Below are 15,494 nucleotides of genomic sequence, written 5' to 3' on the forward strand. Positions count from 1 at the left end.
GTGAATTGCCCCAGGTCCCTAGCTCTTAGACTGAAAACTGCAATCTTTTTGTTGGGTAGGGGACAGGACTGTCCAGAATGGCTAACTCAGAAATGAAACACACAGCTACACATACTGCCACCCAGATGGTACACACAGACTGCTATCCATACTATTACCCAGACTGCACACACAGGATCGGACTTGGGCCTTTAGTGCCCCTTGCTGGACACACCCCATCATCCATGCATAGAGTATGTATAGGGGTGTAGTGTGTACCGTGTTTCCCCGAAAATAAGCCCTAGCTGAATTTTCGGGGTGGGCTGCAATATAAGCCCTACCCCGAAAATAAGACCTAGGCATTGCACCTTTGCCGCCCGGCGGGACTTCCTTCTTCTATGAGGAGGAGGGGGAGGAGCGTTGCGGGCCGCGGCATCGCGCAACGTGATGACGACGCGCACAGCGCTGTCAGTCTGCCTTCACGGATCTTCAGCGGAAGGATCCATTTCCGGGTGGTGAGGCACCCAGTGGTCGGACTCGGCGGGCAAGGAAGGCATCTTTGAAATGTGAGTAGATATTTTATGTCTGGGACTGAATTAATTAAAGGGGGCGGTGAATTAATTAAAGGGGGGGTGAATTAATTAAAGAGGGGTGGATTAATTAGAGGGGGGGCTGGATTAATTAGGGGTGGATTTATTAAACGGGGGTGGATTTATTAAAGGGGGGTGGATTTATTAAAGGGGGTGGATTAATGAAAGGGGGGCTGGATTAATTAGAAGGGGTGGATTTATTAAAGCGGGGGTGGATTAATTAGAGGGGGTGGATTAATTAGAGGGGGTGGATTAATTAGAGGGGGTGGATTAATTAGAGGGGTGGATTTATTAAAGGGGTGGATTAATTAGAGGGGGGGTGGATTAATTAGAGGGGGTGGATTAATTAAAGGGGGTGGATTAATTAGAGGGGGGTGGATTAATTAGAGGGGGTGGATTAATTAGAGGGGGTGGATTATTTAGAGGGGGTGGATTAATTAAAGGGGTGGTGGATTAATTAGAGGGGGTGGATTAATTAGAGGGGGGTGGATTAATTAGAGGGTGGATTTATTAAAGGGGGTGGATTTATTAAAGGGGGTGGATTAATTAGAGGGGGTGGATTAATTAGAGGGGTGGATTAATTAGAGGGGGTGGATTTATTAAATGGGGTGGATTAATTCGAGGGGTGGATTAATTAGAGGGGGTGAATTAATTCGAGGGGGTGGATTTATTAAAGGAGGGGTGGATTAATTAAAGGGGGCGGTGAATTAATTAAAGGGGGTGAATTAATTAAAGAGGGGTGGATTAATTAGAGGGGGGCTGGATTAATTAGGGGGTGGATTTATTAAACGGGGGTGGATGTATTAAAGGGGGGTGGATTTATTAAAGGGGGGTGGATTAATGAAAGGGGGGCTGGATTAATTAGAAGGGGTGGATTTATTAAAGCGGGGTGGATTAATTAGAGGGGGTGGATTAATTAAAGGGGGGGTGGATTAATTAGAGGGGGTGGATTAATTAGAGGGGGTGGATTTATTAAAGGGGTGGATTAATTAGAGGGGGGTGGATTAATTAGAGGGGGTGGATTAATTAGAGGGGGTGGATTAATTAAAGGGGGGTGGATTAATTAGAGGGGGTGGATTAATTAGAGGGGGTGGATTTATTAAAGGGGGTGGATTAATTAGAGGGGGGTGGATTAATTAGAGGGGGTGGATTAATTAAAGGGGGTGGATTAATTAGAGGGGGTGGATTAATTAGAGGGGGTGGATTAATTAAAGAGGGGTGGATTAATTAAAGGGGTGGTGGATTAATTAGAGGGGGTGGATTAATTAGAGGGGGTGGATTTATTAAAGGGGTGGATTAATTAGAGGGGGTGGATTAATTAGAGGGGGTGGATTTATTAAATGGGGGTGGATTAATTAGAGGGGGTGGATTAATTAGAGGGGGTGGATTTATTAAAGGAGGGGTGGATTAATTAGAGGGGGTGGATTAATTAGAGGGGGTGGATTTATTAAATGGGGGGTGGATTCATTAAAGGGGGGGTTCAATGTACATACCGTTACCGTAAATAAATAAGCCCTACCCTGAAAATAAGCCCTAGTGTGTTTTTTGTGACTAAAATTAATATAAGACCCGGTCTTATTTTCGGAGAAACACGGTACATCTGCTTTATTAAATTAATAACTATTTAAACAAAAAACAAATATTAATTTCCCCTTCCTTGTCTTTACCTTGCAGGGAGGGGGCATGCCGATATTATGAAAATGATATTATGTCTTCCGAGAGGGAAATTCCGTTATTGCTGGTCGGATCCGTCGCTATTGCTGGTTCGGATCCGTTCCCCCAACCAGTCCCCGTCAGGCACTGCTTGAGCCTATTGTGCTGCTGCAGAGCAAAGTTCTGTTCTCCAGAGGAGGGAGTAGTCTTCAGCTCTGTTCAACTTACCCACCTAGCATCATACACTTATAACTTCATCAACACTAGTACTGCTCATTTCACAGAAGACTCACCTCACTGGAGCCCAAAAAAAGACTACCACTTTCATATTACTATAGGAAAGAGGATATCATTTTTTGGGCCACTGAATCTCTTTGAGTGCCCAACAGCAATCAATGCCTCGTCTCGTATACATCATGAAACACCTTGTGGTCTTGACAAATTATGTGAATTTACAGTTTAGTGGCCAACTTAAAGAAAACGGCCAAATTTTAAAAAACAAAGAAATCCCCTTAACTTCTAACAAATATTACAGATGACCAATAAAACAGGCACATGACATGATATGGCCAGATTGTGTTATAAAATCCTGGACTTGTGAGCAATTTCTTCTCACCCTGGCGAATTGTCCCTTAGCTATTCCTCTAAGCCAGGGGCGGTGATGGCAACTTTGCTGGTGGACATATCCATTGCCATCACTTGGTTTGAAGAAACACTTTGTTCTTATTGAATTCTTCTCACATATCAAGGACAAATCTAAGAAATTAATTTCCTTTTGATTCCATACGGAAGTAAACTTTAAATTGTACTTGTTCTGGTTCAAATAATTTTAAAATAATTGAAAAGAAGAAAAAGACCCCTTCCAAATAATAATAACATTGTCAATATATCTCCGCCAGAGCACCAGGTTCTCCCTCCAGTCATGACCAGCCCAAACTGATAAAAAACTTTTTTTTTATTGTATTGTATCAACTGTATTTTAATATTGTGGTCCATGAGGAAGTCCCTATTATGTAAAAGGGACGAAACGCGTAGGACCTTGTTTATATTTATTTTATCTTTACTTTTTATATTGACTTAAAGCTGCTTTTTCAAAACTTCACCCGGAGTCCTGTGTTGGAGTGAAAGTATCCAGGGGATCTCCCCAGGCCCCCCATATCTTAGGGAAGGCACCATACATGCTTGAATTGTCCAAAATTGTGTGAGTGCATTTCATATTGCGCAGTGTTTATATTGTAAACTGTATTACACTATATTTTCTTTATTCATTCTTATTTAGACCAACAGCCGGTTCCCTCATTGTGTTTTTGCATATTTTTGTGGTCAAGCTGATCGCTAGCTGGGAGCGATCTGAGGGAGGCTGTATTCATCGACATTTGATAAGTATCCTTGTATATATATTGTGTGTGTATAAGGTACATTGTCGTTGGTTGTTTTGTATTTATTACGGCATACATACAAGACTGAATCTTACTTTGCATGTTATTGTTGCAGATGACTACACTGTGCTCAGAATACAAGAGATATGTCAGAGTTCCAAAGCTCTGTGATGTCAAGCATTCTCTAGCATTCCTAACAATTATACATTTTTACACAAGCATCTATATCAGGAAGCATTGCACTAAATACCTGGAACTATGGTGGTAAATAATAGTCAGGAATGTGTTACAAAAATGGTTATCTCTGCCCTACATATTCTACAAAACTTTTATTTTTCAATTTAATTTTGTCTTTCTATCTAGTTAGTACTGCACCCAAGTCTCCACATTTGTAACCATTGTCTAACCTCTTGGGGTATAAATTTTTAACAGTCGTACAATCAAACATCCAGCTTGTTCATGGTTATTACACACAACACTATTTTGTAACGTATTCTATGTCTTGTGGTTAAACTGAACTAGTGTACTTGACACATCCTTATCTCCCTCGATAACCTGCCTCCCACGACACAACAGCTGCTCCAGTATCCCATAGTTTCCCATAGTGGTAATAAGAACCTGGTGATTGTACTTTGCACTAAGATTTGGTCAAACTTTACATTCCATTCGCAACTGAGTCTTACCAAATTATAATAATAAAAAAAAAAAAACTCTATTGAGGTTCTCTTGTTTCTGTTTATGGGATTTGGGATCAGTGATTGTCCTACACTTTTATTATGCATATTTAAATAACTGGAGGTTTTTAATATCATTCCAGTGACCACTTGAGTGTAAACTTACCTGCCACGTCAAGGCAAACCTCAGGTAAACAATCTCTAATGAGACAGAGGGGTATTTTTCTAAACATCTACATACTTTTTAACCCTTAATAGAGAACACATTGGGTTTGCGGCAGCACTGTAACATGGCTGTGTGATACAAAAGCAAATACAAACATACCAAATAAGTCCTGCACTCAAACGCTCATTACTCCTGGGTGGCAGCGCTGAGTATAGTACACATCAGCCCCAATACATACATTAAAATCCAAACGCTATCCTGAGTCCCAAGAATAATACCCCTTTCTGTCTCATTAGAGATATTCTTACCTGAAGCTGAGAGAAGCAAGTTGAATTGTTAGTGTAGGACTCACCTAAGAGTTTTGCCTTGGCAAGTGAGCTTACACTCATGTGGCCACTGGGTGATACTAAAAATCTCCAGTTATTTAAATATGCGTAGGAATTTGGGATGGTGCGCAAGTAACTTTTTTCTTTGGTTTTTATCGTATGTATAAGGGCTGATGTGTACTTTGGTCATTGCTGTAGTGGGAGTTTGAGCGCAGGGCTTATTTTGTATATTAATAATATTTAATATGTCAGACTTAGAATGATACAGCGCAGGTTTTAGGCGCCTAATCCATAAACTTGACATCGGGTTATAGCAGTGTGTAGAAATACATGGAATATAACCATCAATGGTGGAGACTAAATGCTAGAAAATAAGGTGACACAGACAAAATCGGTGAGAAAAAAAATGTTTTATTGAATTTGGGGTATTTGTAAAACTATACAAATTTACAGCATAGTGCAAATATGTCTCATCAGTGCATCAGATTCAAGTTGAGCAAACATATCTGTGTGTATATGAAGTCAGGCAAAGTTACAATGTATATGAACATGTCAGGCAGTTATGATCCACCTAATAGAGTCATAAACAGTCGCAGCCAGCGTATTATAGGGTAACGTAGCTATGTAAAAACTACCATAACCACTGTGTATTAATGGCAGCCAAGTCCAGTCATATTGTGTATGAAGCCATAGTAATAATGCATTTTCAGTTGGCAGAAAGTTAAGGCATATCTGTAATAATTAAAATGTTTACTGGGCTATTTACAAAAATTGAGAAATAAATGTAATTCCATTGCAACTCTCAGGTTTTAAGATGCCTGACTTAGACATCTATTAAGATGTAGAACAAAGATGGATGGCCTCTAACAAGTCAAATGGATGAAACTCCAGGTACTCCAAAAACCTTTTTTTTTTTTGGTGCAGACTTTATTAGGAACTGCTGGTGACAACATGTCAGCCAACCTGCAGTTCATAATAACGTCTGCACACACACAAAAATGTATTTTTTGGGATTGCCTGGACCTTCTTTTGCATTGAAAGTATAGTTTAGGACACGCCAGCCCCTTGTTCTGGAGCACCTATCTGGAGAAGTTCTCCGTCACTGGTACAGTGTGGGAACCAGGGGAGCAGTCCCTTTTTTTGCTACATGGCCTTTAACAAGCAGGCAATGTCACACACAGTGCATAAATATCTTCTAGTCAAGGGGTGTTTGCAGTTTTGGGTCCCAGTGGCCTATTTATCGTTTTAATGCACAGTTAAGGGTTATATATTTATTTGTCAGTCAATACATTCAAGGCTAAAGGATGGTCTAATTCTCTGATTGTGTATAGCTGATCTGCAGGGCCTGGGAAGGGGGAAGTTATAAAATATCAATTGTATCCCATAGTTTATATATATCCAATGGTTTATATAATAAAGCGGTGAAGGATTAATCCACACTGCCGATGTCTGTGAACTAGATTTGTTGTGATGAATTATTTAACAATTTGAAATTGTTTTTACAGCACTTCGCCTCAAAGCTGTACAGTTACCCTGAACATTGTTATCTGTCCATTTAATAAACACAAACAAATTCTACCATTCTATTGTGGCGATGTGGTAGGCTTCGTGATAGATGGTTGAAAAGTATTCTGTTTAGTCTAATACACATAATAACCTTCCTATAAAACCAGCCAAGTTGTTGAACTAGAAGACTGTGTTGATAAATGCTGAACGTTATTTATATAGCATAAATATAGACCTCTGACACTCAGAAAGCTAAAACCCAGAACAGAACACCTTTGGCTGTTGCAGATTAAGACACGTTTTAGACAGAATCTTAGAGAACTCAGCATGATTGGAGTTGCAGTTCACAGAGGAGAGAGTGCCAGAGGGACTCGTTCAGAACCTTGGTAAACATTGTACATTAATAATCATAAGTACAAGCCGTTTTACATTCATTGTGTTTTAATAAAATCTTTACTTAATAATAATAATGGAAAATGTATTAACGTTTGAGAAGTGAGCAGTAACGGTCTGAATTTGTATAGCAAAATGGCACTACCCCACTCTGCCCACAAGAGCTCACAATCTAATTATTGTTTTTTTCTCATTTGAAAAAGTTTTTATTCAGTTTTTCAAATATTTTTAATTTTCAATAGTATGGTTACTTGACAAGCTGCAACGTGGCAAGTTACGTTGGTATTATTTCAGTTAACAATTCCTATGATTTGTGTTATATTTAAATCTATGTAACAATTCGATATAAACAAGGAGTAAGCATTAGGAAGACATTCATAAGAACACATGGTCTCCAAAGGTCCAAAGGCCTCAAACAGGGAACAATCATCTGATATGGGACAGCTGGTTACTTTGCTTCCTAATTAGTCCGAACACAGAGGGGATGGGTGCTGCGGACTCAAATTTAGCATTAAAAAATAAATAAAAATGCTTTAATGCCAGTGGAATGCCAGTGATGCAGACCATTTCAATGAGATGAGGCCGTTGTAGTGCCTACAGTGTCTCTGTAAAGGGTAACTATCACTTCCAAGATTTGTAATGCTTTATTTACTTATCCTCAATATTTAACAAACATGCATTTGTGAAGTATGAAAAATAAAATGTAAAAATCAACACTGCCATATTTACCTCTATTCTAGACTATTCTAGACATCTTGACTCCATCTTGACTCCCTGTTATAGGCCCTACCCCTTTTGTCTTATTGAACACAGGACGTGAAGGAGGATAGTGTTGGAGATAAATCAAAAAGTATTATGTTCTGAAACAGGGTGCTTGTTTGCTGGTTCAACAGTGATTGCCAAACTTTTCAGAACACAACACTTTGATTTATTACCCCTGTTTTTATCCACCTTCAACCAGGTATGTGCCCTTGCTGTGCCAGGACTAAAGTGGATAGTGATCCCAATTGTTATATCTTCTATATTTGTTTAAAGTGTCTCTGTTATCCCCCCCTGCAGGTTGACAATAGTTGACAATGGGTGGAGTTTTAGTCAAGTCTTTGACATTGGCTGGTGAGCCTGTACTCACCTCCTTCCAGTGTCACATTACTTTCGGGAAGTCTTACGCCAAGGATCCTATGTGTTGACAATCCTCTGCGTTGACTCTTGTGAAATCATGAGAGTCAATACATGTTCAGTGAAAGCCTGGGCATGCAGGTCATTTGACGCTCACAACCAAGCAAGGGCCAAAGATGGAATTTATGGATCATCTTAGATATGCAAAGATGGTGGCACTGTGTAGTCTCCTTTAACTGAGATTCATCTTTAAAATTCAATAATTTTCCTTTGACCATTCAGTTTCTGAAATAAATTTCATTTTATACAGATCGGTTGTTTTAAAGATTTTTGAATCTAAAACAGATATTAATTTGTGCCTATATGTTGCACTTTTTATCCATCTGTTTATTTATTTTTAATGGTTTTCATTAAAAGCGAGTCTCTAAGTACCACAACCACTGCATCTTATTGTAGTATTTTGGGTGCGTAGATGCTGTTCCTAAACCTACAGTCTGACAAATGTAAGCACTTCTGTTTGTGAAAAACGGTTTACAATTTTTTTGTTTGAGTGCAGCGATTGACAGGTGTCCAGAACTCCTCTATTAGAAGTATGTAAATTGAACGAATATCAGCCAGTATGATGATCTCATTAAGGGAATAGTTACTGCCCAGCAGAGATTGGATTACCAGTAAGTTTATGGTCATTTATCTGAATTTTATGGAGGGGAAATATTATGTAATCTAAGTGAAGAACATTCTAACATTAAAAATATATTTTTTATGAAATTTTGTCATCAAGTACATTTAGAGACCATTTAACATTGTGGGCTTCTGCTTCTTGGGTCAAATTTCAAGAAAAAGATCAACATGTTTATTAAATGTCAGTGCATATGTCCCTTTAATTTCATTACTCACTGCTTCAGGCAGACCTCTACCAAGCAGCACAGTCAACTAACAATGATTCCAGAAAAAGGAGACCATAAGATAAAGTAACAATTACGTTAAAAATGATAACGTGAAAGGATATATTCTAATAAAACACAACTTGTAGCCTAAAATTAAAGGAACACTGTAGGGTCAGGAACGCAAACATGTATTCCTGATCCTATAGTGTTAAATCCATCATTTAGGTGGCTTGCCCTTCCTTAAAAGGTAATATAACTTATCTTATTTCCAGCACCGCACGGGTCTGCCGGAGGTGGCCGTGCCCCGTTCCGTCTCCTTGCTGACATCATCAGAAGGTATGATTTCAGCCAATACCAAGATTTCCTATAGGGAAAGCATTGGATTGGATGAAATCGGCAAGAGGTGGGACTGGCATTTCCAAACCCCAGCTTGGCCAATCAGCACCTCCTCATAGAGATGCATTGAATCAATGCATCTCTCTGAGTAAAGTTTAGTGTCCTCATGCATAGGGCGGAGACACTGATGCTAATATATCATCCATGGAATCAAATTATTATAAGAGGACCCTTGCTTGATTAGTAAAAATTAAATAAAAACAAAAAACAAACAAAAACCCAAAATGGACCAATGATCTTATGTGCCCCTGGAACTAGATAGTGGGTGAACAGACTGAAACATAGCCTGCCAACCCCTTAAATCCAGACTGCATTATCTGGCATGTAAGATAAATGTTTTATAATGTCACTAAAATACACTGTTACTTGGAAAAGAGATTAAAATACTTTAATACTGCAATAACTTAAAGTTCTCAACAGGCTAATAATTTTACAAATGCTAAATACAAATACTATGCTTTTGCTTATATCTCTTTTAATGTCTTGGGTACGTTTGTGTCTATGTATTTATAAATGTACGTACTTCTATAAGACATATATGTATATAGCTAAATGTATATGTATATATGTGTGTGTATATATATATCAAATAACAAAGCTCAACTTTGTTAATGAAAAATTGTATCTGACTTTGGTTTCAAGAGAAAAAATAAAAATAAAAAAAACAGCATTTTCACAGAATCCTCAGTGACACACAGCAGATAATTCTTACATTCAGTGCCAGCTCTGCGATTCCTCACCACAAAAGGAAAAAGGAGGAGAGGTGACTCATGTATCGGTATGAGAACACAAAATGAGCTGTCTGTACAGAATGAATTCTCTTTTTTTTTGGGGGGGGGGGGGGGGGACAGGGAAACATGTGAATCATGTGCAAAACTTTACAGGCCTCTGGTGCTTATACACTGACCTGCGCAGTCCCAGAATCCCATTCTTTTCATACATTCAGTTTTGCGTGTGCTCTGTAAACACACAAAGAAGTTTAATCGCTAAAACACGGTTCAGTGAATAATCTCCTCGTTATCCCACTCCCCAGTTGAAAATGAACATTCTGCAATATATAGGAGTTCTGTATAAACACACGTCAAATCAACATTTTGATAATATAACTTATAAAATAAAGTACCATCTTGTGTAAATATTAAGTTCTGACTATTTTCCTACCTCTGATACCCTGCCCAATTAATTAATGGGGTACACCTAGCTCCGTCTATTCCAAGAGGCTATATATAACCATACAGTGCAGGAGGTTCATTTTCACCCTTCGAACATGCAGCACGCTATGTGAAGTCCCTGTATGCACTGCATTTACAGTAGGCAGCCTCTATATAAATATATATATCACTCGTCCCTCTCCTCTGTAGGTTGTAGGCTCAGGGAGGCATCTCCAGGAATGACCCCCGTGGAGAGGTAAGAAACCACACCGTCATCGGAAGCAAAGAGACTGGAGGAACCAGTAAGATTCACAATGTCTTCAGACAGGAAAGAAGCAGAATGTTCAAGGTCTGAATCTTTTCCTAAATCAAAAGGGTTACAAAAAGATAGTTAATATGTCACGTATGTTGGTGAAGGACCAGTGACGGCAGTAGTCAACGGATTACAAAACAATGCGTTATCATAGAGGTACACAACTCAATTTGTTGGGGCATGCACTCGTTTTTTTTTTTTTTGGTTTTTTTAAGGTGTTTTTTTGTTACTGTGGATATTTATTTTTATTCATCAAAAAAAACAAAACAAGAACCAACTTAACAAATCTACTTATACATTTTGTCAACTCAACGTTTCTTTCAAAATGTGAATTTAATAAACCAGGCCCAAAATAACATTTTATTCTCTAGTGATAGTCTGGAGAGCAGTCAATTTTTTTTTTTTTTTTTCTTTAACTGTATAATTATCTTGTTCAACTGTACCCAAAATGTGCATTAAGGACTTATTACTATTAATTGTAGTACAATTGATAAAAGGTCACTCAGGGAACTTTACAATTGAAAAGCAGTTTGCCAAGCTAATGCCATGTTCATAATTAGAGACTGCCAAAAATAAGTTTAAGAACTATTGATTTAACTGAACACCTGGTATGTTGCCCCTTTTATTTAAACCTTATTCCTTATAAGGATCAGAACAAAGCCAAGTTAATAGTATTGTATACTGGCAAACTTGGCATTATTTCTTCTTTGGAACTATGATTGGCTAAGAGATATTAACCAAATATTTAAAACAAATTATCAAAGGAAGCAGGTCATTTTGCAATCAATCTATGCTTTTCTTTCACTGTGATTCCAATAGTGTATAGTGGCATAGTGGCACTATATATAGTGGCAAGGAATGAGCATTTTCTATACAAGGTGACATGGGAACAATGCTCCAGTTTGACCAAAGTTATACCATATCATACACGCATAACAGAAGGAGGACAATGATCTGTCTTTTGTTCTTCACCATAAAGCCTACCCTGGATTCAGATGGGTATTATGTGGTCATACGCTAACCATAATCTTACAAGAGCCAGTATTATCTAGAAGGATCTGCCAAGAGCAACGCATTATGCACATACAAGAACAATGACATCCACTGACAGAAGCTCTGATACACATTGACAATGCACACACAATACGCAGGGATATGCACACAGGGATACAGTCTCAATGCATTCACATTGATTCCATGCACAAACCATACTTTTTATGTATTCAAAGCCATTTATGACAGTGACAGTCACAATTAGTCTTCAATAAGTGTTACAGTGACAGGTTGATTCTTTTACGTCAACAAGTTACAACTTTAACATTAAATGATGATAATCTCTAATGGTGGATGGGTGGACACTGGGAGATGTTACTCCTATATTTCGCACACAGAGACTGCCTTGCCCTTATTATAGTAATTTGGACAATTTAAATATATTGTGATAGTATCTTAGCGGTATGCTAAGTGAAATATTGTCCAAATGTAATAATTATTCACAATTTGGAAAGTAACTGGCAATTGAAAATTAGCGCACTTGCCGTTTATCTCCTCTATCTGGCTACCTTGGCAGGAGGAGCTGAACGGTGGATTAAGGCACTTTGAGGGCAACTCAGCTACATTCTTCTCCAAATCTCCTGGAAGTTGCTGCAAAACAAAAGAAAACAAAAAAAAGGGAATGATATTGAAGAAACTACATTTTGTGTATACTAATGATATTATATATACTATATGAAAGTGTCATTCTAAGCACCAAAACCACTTTAGCTTGCTAGAGTAACAAGGATTCTGACTCCCCAGTATTTATTTATTTATTTAAATCAATCGATCTAGTTTCAAACATACAGCTGTATTTTTTTTTTTTGGAAGGGGGGGTGGGGGGGCGGGGGGGGGAGTAAAAACATCTGTAAGTAACAGGAATAATTTCATAACTCCAGCGAAATCCAAATGACAAAATTCAGACCAAAATAAGCAGGCAGTGACTATAGCTATTTCTGCCTTAAGTTTGCTGTTCAAATGTTATTTGTTAAGAAGAATCTGAATTTAGTAAATAATCCTAATTATTAAGTTTTTAGTCTCTCAACTTTTATCATTAGCTTGCTAGGTATACTGTGTACACAGCATATTTCTCACATACCTTCCCCAGTACTTGAATATGTTAGAAGTCTAGAATGGTATCAAAAAAATATTAATCTTATTTAGTCCCATATACAGTATTTGTTTAGGTTGTCCCATACACAGCATATGTATAGCCAGTCCCATATCTAGTATATGTATAGGTGATCTTATATCCAGTATGTGTTTGGGCAATCCCATGTCTAGCATATATATATATGGGTGGTCTCATGTCTAGTAAATGCATCGGTGGCAACCAAACAGTAAAATGTAAACCCCTTTTCTTATATAAAGATATTTTCAACAACCTTCCCAAACTAAACTACATTTTCTGCAGGTGATCTTTAAAAGGCTTTGTGGCAGACCGCCTGGCACCCCCACTGGGTGCCTCCACCAATCAATGCTTCCTATTGCTTACGAGTACCAAAAGCACCTCACCAGACACTATCAGCACTTTAGTCCCTACTTCCAGCATTACAGCTTGGTTGGGGTCTTGCTGTCCTCCACCCACCCAGTACCCAAGACTAGGATCCAGCTTCCAGTGGGTAGACCTCTCCTCCAAGATATTGTAGCAATATGCTCTTAAAAGAGCAAGTGATTATATTCCCAGGGGAGTATAGTGATATAGCAATCCCCAGAATAGATACAGCTGTTTCCCCCTCACATAAGATGAGACTCTATGTTGAGGGTAAGCAGGAACTCGTTTATTGGTAGCCACAACTGGCCTTATATGCAGGTCCACCTGCAAGGGGCACTCCCCCCTGGACCTGAGAGTAGAATACAGTAAAAACATACACACAATTACATTGGCTCTCAGGTCCAGGACACTACCAGATAAGACAAGATAATCCCTCCCCTGTGCCTGGGAGATAATTGAGTCAAGCACTGTTTTAAACTCAATTATCTCCAGGCACAGAAAACATAATTTTTTATAAAACTCCAAAAATACATTTAAACAAACAAAACCCCCAGTTACATCCCCTGATAGCCCCGATCTGGGTGACCAACATATCCAAAAATCACCCAGATCGGTTCAGTGGTTCAGGAATTTCCTGGAAGTCATCATTTGACCAACCACACACATGGTGCCATGTCCAAAATAGTTCCAGAGAATCAGGGCTTGCAGTCGGTCTAGTTTGGTCGTTTAAAAAAAACGAACAAACTACCGAACAATGTTCTTACCCTGGAGCTTATTCACCTTGTTCGTGGGAACGTTTCCACCGAACAGTGCCCTTCTAAGTTGCGTAGAACCGAACGCAGGCGATCCTGGAAGTCCAGCGGTGTTCGGGAGGATCAGTGTCCTAAAACAGTACCATGAAGTCAACGACCAAACATCGCTGCCTGCGTTCGTGGGAACAAGATGGTCGCCCAGACGAACACTTAGAACACTGCGGTGGAAAATGTACAAACTGTCAATTAGGCTTAACAAGCTCCCGGGTGGTCTCTGGTCCGTGCGCCTGTTCGGTTCCCGAACTAAATATAAAATCCCACAAACCAAGCTGTTCACATAGTTTTTAAAGGGCCCATAGTATTTTGGCAGGAGGCTGGCAAGCAGGCCCCTCCAAGAACACGTGGCAGAGGCATTTCTGCCACAGGCTTTCACAGAAAACCATTAGGAAAAAAAATATATATATTCTTCAGGTCTTTAAAGAACATACATGATGTGTTTATCTTTGAAACATACCCGACACCTAGAAATAATTGTACAATCCCTGCAGCAAAAAAAAAATCATAATGTTCATTTGACTTTTTTTGCAAAACGTAGGCCAGAATTGTAGAATTTTAAAAATGGCTATACCATGCATCTACAAGTGTTTATGTGAAACAGACACAGTACCGGATATGTTCTTACCGGTGATAGGCTCGTGTCCATCGTTGGAAGGTTCCACTCACTAACACATAGACCAGCACTGAACACCTAAAACAATATTAATAAATAAAAGATTAAACCATCTTCATGGTTTGTATCGATTATATCTAAAAATTTGCATTCACAATTACATAAAATGCAATTACATTTACACAATTTTAATCACAATGGTACAGCTTGATTTTTTTTATTACTTTGTTTATAAGAACCATAACTCCAAACTGGATGCTGAAGTCGTTATAGTGCCAGGAGTCTTCTGACTCCATCCCACAATAAGGAAACTGCTTTCAAACTGTTTGACACTTACTTGCATCCTCGGGGTTCTGCTCCAGTTCCCACATCCAACATATCAAAAAAGCGCAAATTCCTACATTTACATTCATTCTATTTATTGACTGAGAATTCCATCAACATACAGACAAAATTGGTATTCTATTATGGGGCTTTAGTTATATCTGGAGAGGGAACCAGGGCAGAGGCATTGTTTGACTACTTATTTAGGATGGTGCCAGGTGCTTTATGGATATTTAGTCCTTTCAGTTGTTATTTATTACAACTTCCACTGGAAGTCTCTTTCATATAGCTACTTCCCTTTCTGTAGAACGTTTTTCCACATCATGTGTTAGTCTTCCACACGTCCACCTCAGATCAGGTCCATTTGTCCTGATACATGCTACTGGAAGTGTTAATTGTTGAGGACATACTCCTACCAAGCAGCACAGTCAGACTGTAGGAATATCCATGATAATAACGCTTACATTTTGATGAAGAATACGCCTATCTCGGTTTCACTCAACGCATCTCAGGGTTTAAAGAATAAACCTATAAGTCATTTTAATGCAGATAGAATACTCACATCCAGAACAGCAGCAGAGTCCAAGTTGTAATGTTGACTTCTCAATAGCATCTGGAGACCCTCCAAACTGACATCAGTGCTATCCAAAGTATCCGAGAGCTCAGGCCTGAGAAGATGAACGAATGTA

At 38.8% G+C, this 15,494-nt stretch overlaps 1 protein-coding gene across 1 annotated transcript in view; it reads right to left on the minus strand.

Moving 5' to 3' along the window:
- Window positions 1-9,903: 9,903 nt before the first annotated feature.
- LOC134578405 (heat shock factor protein 4-like) overlaps window positions 9,904-15,494 on the minus strand; it is a 61,328-nt gene continuing 55,737 nt past the window's right edge. Inside the window, exons 10-13 of the mRNA XM_063437405.1 lie at window positions 15,368-15,473; window positions 14,494-14,559; window positions 12,092-12,173; window positions 9,904-10,579 (exon numbers count right to left, since the gene is read on the minus strand). Of these exons, the coding sequence (XP_063293475.1) occupies window positions 10,404-10,579; window positions 12,092-12,173; window positions 14,494-14,559; window positions 15,368-15,473 (430 nt within the window). The 3' untranslated portion in view covers window positions 9,904-10,403. The remainder of the gene's footprint in view (window positions 10,580-12,091; window positions 12,174-14,493; window positions 14,560-15,367; window positions 15,474-15,494) is intronic.

Source organism: Pelobates fuscus, chromosome 12 (assembly GCF_036172605.1).
Source record: "Pelobates fuscus isolate aPelFus1 chromosome 12, aPelFus1.pri, whole genome shotgun sequence".
In the NCBI taxonomy this organism is placed as follows: domain Eukaryota; kingdom Metazoa; phylum Chordata; class Amphibia; order Anura; family Pelobatidae; genus Pelobates; species Pelobates fuscus.